Genomic DNA, 7,760 nt, shown 5'->3' with positions numbered 1-7,760 from the left:
CACCACGTCACCGGTTTAAAGACATGATTAGAGGTGGCTTCAGGCAGGCACACGAGGGTGCGCGTGTCCCATATACAACTGTGTGTTGTACTGAGTGAAATGACGGAAAAGGAACACGTTTGTCTGTAATGGCTGCCGTCTACCGGTGTTCTGAAAAAGTTTGTGTCCCTGAAAAAACATTTCCCCACCAGAGGTGGCGCTCGCGAGTGGGAAGTAATCTGCTTTTCCCCCACAAGATGGCCCAAATCTCATGTGAAGTCTCCGACATGTTGGCGCCTCCTGGTGGACTATGTGTAAAATGCCAGAATTCATATGATGCTGCTACAGCTGATATATATTTGTTGTCAAAATACCTTTTAGTACATATGTTGTTAAAATAAAATGAACAGTCCAACGATCATTTTACTGATATGTATAAAGACTGCAAAGACTGAAAAATCTTGAAGTCTGTATGAAATTGGAAGTAGTTTGAGGATTAAATTTTTTATGCTTTTTAAGCTCAAAAAAGGGGGGGTCGTATTATACATGAGATCATATTATAAACGAATAAATATGGTAGTTTATTATTGGATCTACATAAAAGAAAGGGTTAAGTTTATTTATTTTTAATTATTACTTAAAGATGTTTTTATGTTGCAGCGAAAAAGATGCCAAAAACAGACACCCAGAACCCAACACACGCAGCGCGACATCGTGGCGTCAACCTCCAGGACCCAGACGCTCACTCCACCCGAGCCTGCTGCGGGGGCAACTAGACCTCTGCAGCATCCACTCATGTCCCCCAATGACACTGCCCTCAATCATCTTTTTTTTCTCCTCTGCAAACAATGTACTGGGGTGATCCTGATCCACTCACCCCTGTCTGCTACATCTATGCTCCTGTCCAAGCAAAAACAGAAACCTAAAGGATCCTTGTCAGCAAGTGGAACTGGAGGTCAGAGACTTGCATTCTGCATTTAGAAATTACAAGCAAAAACTGAGATTGTTGGAGGGGAAATAAAGAATGTGGAAAACAGTGGCAAATCTGTTGTAGTATTTAGCACTAATTGTGACATTTTTGTTCCTCTCAGCCTTACATCATTTTAGTCAGAGCCCTGTTGCATAAAAAGGCACAGACATCTCCTCCCTACTCTGAACACTTAGTGGTGAGTGCACAAAGGATTAAAATGTCAGAAGAAAGACAGATTTTTGTCCTTTTTTTTTGCCCAGCCAGCTCTCACTTGCTTTGCCTTGCCTGCTGTGAATAATGACACATATTGCACCCCTGAAATTATTTGTTAACTTTCTCTGTAATACTCATCTTTCCGGAAAGAAGAAAAAAAATCTGTGGCACAGTTAGATTTAATCTAGTGGACTTTGTCTTCTGGTTGTGATGTTCCAGCATCTCTCACTGTCCTGTAGTCCAAAAATATTCATCCCTCTTGGTCATTTTTCTGTTTATTCTTTTTCCTTACAACCTGAAATTTATTAGGATGTTTTTATTTGAACAAAAGTAAATTTTCAACAAAAAACAATGAATATTAATTAGGTGAAATGTGGGGAAATAAATTGTTTAAAATAATGCTAAAAATATAAAGTTAAAAAAAATGGTGCGTTATGTTTTCAGCCCCCAAAACCCAACATCTTGGATCCGACAAGATGATGACTGCAACAGTTCCAACATCAAGTCTCTTCAGGTCCGTCTCCTGGAGCTTCTCATCATGTATTCTTCATGAACAAACGTCTTCAGCTCCTATAAGTGGATCTCTTAGATTATCAGTTGGGCTGAGGTCTGGGCTTTGACTGGATCATTCCAGGAGCTTTAACTGGTTCTTAAACCAGTGGAGTGTTTCTTCAGAGATGTGTTGAGGGCTCTGCTCAGTCTTGTTTCTAGTCTCAAATCTCCGAAGACTCACAACAAGTTTCTCTCAAGGATTATTTTATCTTGCTCCATCCATTGTTTTTCTTTAACTTTGATAAGTTTCACAGACCCTGCTGATGGAAAAGTCTCAATCGTGTCCAACGTTCATTTCTTTAATCAATGTCTTTTTTTTTCTTCCTCTCTTCCATGAAGACCAGTAGCTTCTTCTCCAGCTTCAACAATCTTTGGCCTCCTGGATGTTTTTCTGATTAATGCCCTTCTCACCTGATCTTTGAGTTTTGCTGGTCGAGTAGTTGTGCAGTGATTGCAACATCCTCTCATTTTCTAATAATAGATTTATTGGAGCTCTGTGGGATGCTCAGGATTCTGGCTTATTTACCCCAACCTGTTACTTAGTCTCTGACCTGTGTGGAGAGTTTCTTGGTCTTCATGATGTCTCTTGGTTGGTGATGTGAACTGGTGTATAAAAACTGAAATTATCTGACATAGATCAATCACAGGTGGCTCCTATTTAACTAATTATATGACTTCTGAAGATTTATGGTTGCTATTTTAATGCAAATAAGGTAAACACTGCAAAAACTGTCCATCTTACCAAGTTTTAAAATCTTATAATCAGCCAAAAAGTCTTTTTGATCTTGTTTTGAGACTGATTTACTAAACAAGAACTGATTGTGTAAGAATAATAATCTTGTTTTTAGAATGTGTAAGATTATTTGTCTTGCTAGCCTGAAAATTTGACTCAAATTTAGTCAAATATTTCTGCCAATGGAGTAAAAAAATTTTACTTGGTAAGATTCTTGAAATAAGAAAAAAACTGAGTCAAATCAAGTATTTCAAGAATCTTACCTTACCTTATAAACTGATATTTTTTTGTGGAATTACTGCTTTTGATCTATTTAGAAGCCCAATTAAATTCCAAGTTGGAAGGCAACAAATATAATAAGGGATGAATACTTTTGCAAYCCACTATAGATGTTTCAGTCCAACTGGTGAGTGGCTGAAGTGAGTGATGCAGTTATTTTGAAGCAAAGCAAGGTTGTAGTTTATCCATCTCTGCATGAAGAAAAAAAAGAACTTTGAAAACTGGGATCTAATGTTTCGTTTGATAAACGGGTAGAAAAGTTGTGAATATGAGGCTCGCCTTGTAGGATCTTTTCTGCCCATTTTCTGTCCATTCGTATCGTCTTAAAACTTGTCATGGTGATCTTCAATGGGTTGTGTGTTTGTTTTCATTTGCTGTTCCTAAAATAAGAGTTAACATTTTGCTGTGTATCTCTCTAAAGGCTTGGCTGAACAAAATAAGGAAACTTTCAAACGTGAAAACAGAAGTGCCTACTCTCAGTTTTAACTGCGCTTTGTAGACATGAACATGGCGATGTCATCAGGCTACACTGTATCGACTCTGTCTGGATGTAAAGAGATCTCGTGAAACACTGTATATAATATATTAACTTAATTTTATGAAAGGATGTTTTTAGCAGAGCTGTGAACCTGGAGTGGATTGTTTAAATGACTAATCAGTGTTATAAATTTATTTCATTTGAACAAATCATTGTGTAGAGGATTTAAGTTTTTTTTTGTTTGTCTTCATACATATAAACCAAAACCACTTTTTGTTTCTTCAACTTCTGCAGTGGTGTAAGTGTGTGAATGTTGGGGAAATAACTACCAAATCAGGCTAAATTTAGTGAATACGTCAGAGAATTGAAGGAAGAGGTATTGAAATGAGCTCATTATTAAACACACCTCTTACCTCACTGGAGAGTACATACCTGTTAGTACTAATTATTACCAGGATTACTACTCGTGGTGCCCCTGTTTACTTCACAAAACATGACAGATCTTAGAGCAGATGCATTTGTTTTTACTAGTTTCTCTGCTCCAACACACCTGATTTCATTCAATGGGTGATTATCAGTGTTCTGAAGAACTTGAAAGAGGTAATTCAATGGCTGAATCAAGTGTTTTGGAGCAGACAAATAAGTAAACATGCAGGACTGTGGCCCTGGAGAACCAGGATTGCCCACCCCTGTCTTAGAGATTAAACCCTGAAAACAAATTCCAGCTCACGTTCTGGTGGTGAATCAAGTCCTCTGTGACTGTCAGCCCCACTGTTCCATCGAGCAATGGGATTATTGGCCCAGTGACACCATTTCTGTGTGATTTGGTGTCGACAACAGAGGCACAGCCTCGCCTTCACTGTGTGCAATGTCTCCTGTAAACTCTTRTGAATTGGTGTGTTATCTGTATCAGGTTATCACCAGGATTACTACAAATAGTAATCTTTGCTGCTGMTGATGGCTGTAATGGTTTTGCCTGTGACTGTGTATCACTCTTGTTGGCAAAACTGCTCAAGAACCACTGRACAAATGAAACTCACAAAGTAGCTGTTAGATGTACTTCTATACCAGAATAACTTGAGTCTAGATGGCCGCTACAGCAGTGGTGGCAAAGGAAGTTGATCTGTCATTATGAGTAGACCCAAACAGGTCCAGGTCTCTCTTGGAAAATAGGATTTTAATGTCAACGGGAGTGGGACTTCCTGGTTAAATAAAGGTTATAAAAAAACAACTTTGCTCCAACACTCCCCCTTCGATGTCTTGACCCAGACGTCAGACACGATGAATCTGTATTGTGTCACACACAACCATCGAAGCAGATTTCCTGTCCGCTTAATAAAAAAAAGTCACTCCACTTTTGGATTTTTTTTTTTGTTTTCCAGCGATTGCTCAAACACATTTGGTAAATTTCCACAGCCTCCAAATGTCCTGTGTGGTCAGCCATGTGCACCAGTGATGGAAAGGCCAAATCCCTGCTTCAAGACACGTCTGATGGCCTCATAAATATATACACATCAGTCACACAAAAAGTATTTATACTATAAGACTTTAAAGGTGGAAGCTTAAAACTACTCACACAACCAGTCAGTGGCTCAAACCGTTATGTTACCAGTCAAGTTTATTATAATTTATTGTTGCATCCACAACTAGTCATCAAACATGGAAACATTGACTCTATCACTTCTTAATCAGTACTGAACACATTGATAAACCACAACACTTTACATGAAGCTCAGCAGCATTCTGAGCAGCTACCACTGGAGGGTGACTTCACATCTCTAATGTCTTCACTTTAATAACGTTTATAAATGAACAGTATCATCTCCTGTATGTACGCAGATGGCTGTGATGATATCAGCAMAAGCTCATCTTCCTGTAGTCTGTGTGAAAGTCTTGGTGTGTTGCTGATGTAATTGTGCTACAGAGCTGATGGGGTTAAAGTCCATGAAGTGTTGGATGACACTGCAGGTCATCGGCGGGTCTCCTTGTCCAAAAGATCTTTAGCCTCATTAATCTTGGCAGTGAGATACGGTGAGCCACCTGAACACACAAGTAGGTATTAGTTTCATTCTGTAAAAACTGCCCACAAACTTTGGCAGCAAGTTTTTTTTTTAATATAATTTTCACACCACTGAACCACTGTACACAAATACAGGAAGTCCAAACAAAAAATATTTAACCTGGACTTAATTTAGTTTCAACTACGGAAGGTCATAAAGTCAGGCCTGTTTAACCAGGAAATATGAAACGAAGTCTGTAGAAATCTCACCTTTTTGTTTTYGTGCCAGTTTAAGCAACTTACTAACCCTTACCCATTTTTCTTTCTTTATCATTTAAAGCAGGGCTATTCAATTGGCGGCCTGTGGGCCACATCCAGCCAGCCAATTGGTTCATTCACCTCTTAAGCCCAAACCCCGGGTTTTCTACTTTAATTACTCTAAGTTCTTTTAGTTAAACATAGACATGTTTGGTGTCTACAGAAAGGTCAGACTCTTGGCTAGAAGCTGGTAAAAACCATTTCTATGAACATCCAAGCCAGTTAAAACTACAAGCAGTTGAAGATAAAATGATGAAAGTAAAAATAAAATTAGTTTAAAAATTTGGCAAGTCAGAGATGTCAAAATATTATTGGTGTCAAATAATGTGTTCTTTTTGTTTTTGATAATGTTTAATTATCATTACTTTTATTGGGTTCTGTATGTTGTATTCGTGATTAAATGCAGCAAAATAAACTAATTCAAAGGTAACATATCTTTGTAATACTTGGTTTATTTACATAATAACTTTAATTGTTGGATGTTCGGCCCCTGAGCTGTTGACCAGCAGTAACTGTGGCCCCCGGAGCAGTTTAGTTGAACAGCCCTGATTTAAAGGATACATATGTTTAGATTCATATGAATTTTAATTATTGTAAAACATGAAATGAGCACTTAATGGCCCCTTTATTAGGTCCACATAATACTGGGTTCCACTTCCCTTTGCTTAAAACTTTAAAATCTTTGTGACTTAGATTCAACAAGGTGTTGAAAACATTCCTGTGATAAAATCACACAGTTACTGCAGATTAGCTGTACATTCATGATGTTTCTCTCCTGTTACACCACAATCTAAAGGTGCTTGACAGGATAGATCTCAGATGACTCTGGAGAAGACCAGAGCAGGTGTTGTATGAATTTCAGTTCCCCTGTGAAAATCTGTTCCCCCTAGTGGTTAACCTTAGAGAGAATGGGCCTCATGCAAGAACATGTTCGTATTCTTATCCTAAATTTCTCTTACTTTTGTTCGTACAAAGGGTTCGTACGAACATGTCACGTCAGATTCAACAAACTCTTCTATCTTCAGGAAAAGTGTGTAAATGAGCTGTGTAAATTCACCTGTTCGTATCCAGCTGCTCGTGCACGCGAGAGGAGATTAGCATAATTACCACCCCAAAAACACCATATAAGGCTTTGTTTCCTGCCTCAGATACAAGGAAGTGTCCATTCATGAAAATGACAGCGAAAACTAAAAAAAGAAAAACTTTGCGAGTTCAGAGATTTAAGTCCGTCTGTCAGAGATCCAGAAAAGAAAATCTGTCATTTTTAGCAGGTCAGCTGTGGAATAAAAAGAGCTGCTAAAAGTATAAACAACTGTGTTAAATCATTTTCATTTATTCAGAAGCTGTGCACCGTACCCCCCTAAAAATCTTAGAATATGAAAACATTGGTGAATGCCACAAATTTTCCTAAGTCACTCGTACGCATAACTTAAGAACAAATCTGTGCGTACGAACGGTTCTTGCATGAGGCCCATTCACTGGTCCAGGCATAACGTCAGACCAATCCTATGAGGGAGGCGCTTCCAACACAGGGGAAACAGATTTTCACAGGGGAACTGAATTTCATACAACACAGGAAATGTTTATTCAGTTTTTAATTGTCCTGGGCGACATGTAGCTTCAGTTTCCTTCAAATGAGTAATTTAGTTGGATAGCTCAGTATTAATGTCTGAAAATGAGCTGCTTTAAAGTCAGCATCAACCATAAACTAAATCTATCATAATGCATGTTGATCATTCWTGAGAATCCCCTGTCAGAAAGTGGGARAGTTCAGAATTCAAGATGGCAGCTACTCACTAGAAACTCAGTAAGTAATACTTTATTAGTTTTACTTTTAATAACATTTCTGTATTTATTTCAGATTTAGTCAGTCRTTACAGTTAGTTCTTATCAGTGTTTGAAAGAGGACATGTTAAAACWCTGTTTAGTCAAAGTTAAACATGAAACATCAAACTACAGCTGGCCCTTCGAGGGCCACCATAACTCATGTGGCCCTCAGTGAAAATGAGTTTGACACCCCTGCTCTAAAATATGCAGCATAGACTTTCCAGGACTAGGACTGGACACCCCTGATGTAGACCAACCTTTATCTGGATGATTCAGGACCACGATCCTCCGATGTGCCTCACGTACTTTAACTTTTGTGGCGGTTGGGCTGAAAATGACACAAACAAAAATCTTTCTTTAGTCTTACACACACACACACACACACACACACACACACACACACACACACACA

The 7,760-nt window shown here is 38.5% G+C and overlaps 2 protein-coding genes across 2 annotated transcripts in view; one reads left to right on the top strand and one right to left on the bottom strand.

Annotated features, from left to right (window-relative positions):
• Positions 1-1,183, top strand: part of rab5b (RAB5B, member RAS oncogene family) — a 14,108-nt gene extending 12,925 nt beyond the window's left edge. Inside the window, exon 5 of the mRNA XM_014026451.1 lies at positions 640-1,183. Within this exon, the coding sequence (XP_013881905.1) occupies positions 640-755 (116 nt within the window). The 3' untranslated portion in view covers positions 756-1,183. The remainder of the gene's footprint in view (positions 1-639) is intronic.
• A 3,613-nt stretch (positions 1,184-4,796) lies between these two features.
• dnajc15 (DnaJ (Hsp40) homolog, subfamily C, member 15) overlaps positions 4,797-7,760 on the bottom strand; it is a 17,301-nt gene continuing 14,337 nt past the window's right edge. Inside the window, exons 5-6 of the mRNA XM_014026450.1 lie at positions 7,606-7,676; positions 4,797-5,244 (exon numbers count right to left, since the gene is read on the bottom strand). Coding sequence (XP_013881904.1) covers positions 5,174-5,244; positions 7,606-7,676 — 142 coding nt within the window. The 3' untranslated portion in view covers positions 4,797-5,173. The remainder of the gene's footprint in view (positions 5,245-7,605; positions 7,677-7,760) is intronic.

The sequence above is a fragment of the Austrofundulus limnaeus genome, unplaced genomic scaffold (genome assembly GCF_001266775.1).
Source record: "Austrofundulus limnaeus strain Quisiro unplaced genomic scaffold, Austrofundulus_limnaeus-1.0 Scaffold554, whole genome shotgun sequence".
In the NCBI taxonomy this organism is placed as follows: domain Eukaryota; kingdom Metazoa; phylum Chordata; class Actinopteri; order Cyprinodontiformes; family Rivulidae; genus Austrofundulus; species Austrofundulus limnaeus.
The sequence above is the reverse complement of the archived record's forward strand: the minus strand, read 5'-3'. Positions and strand labels throughout refer to the sequence as shown.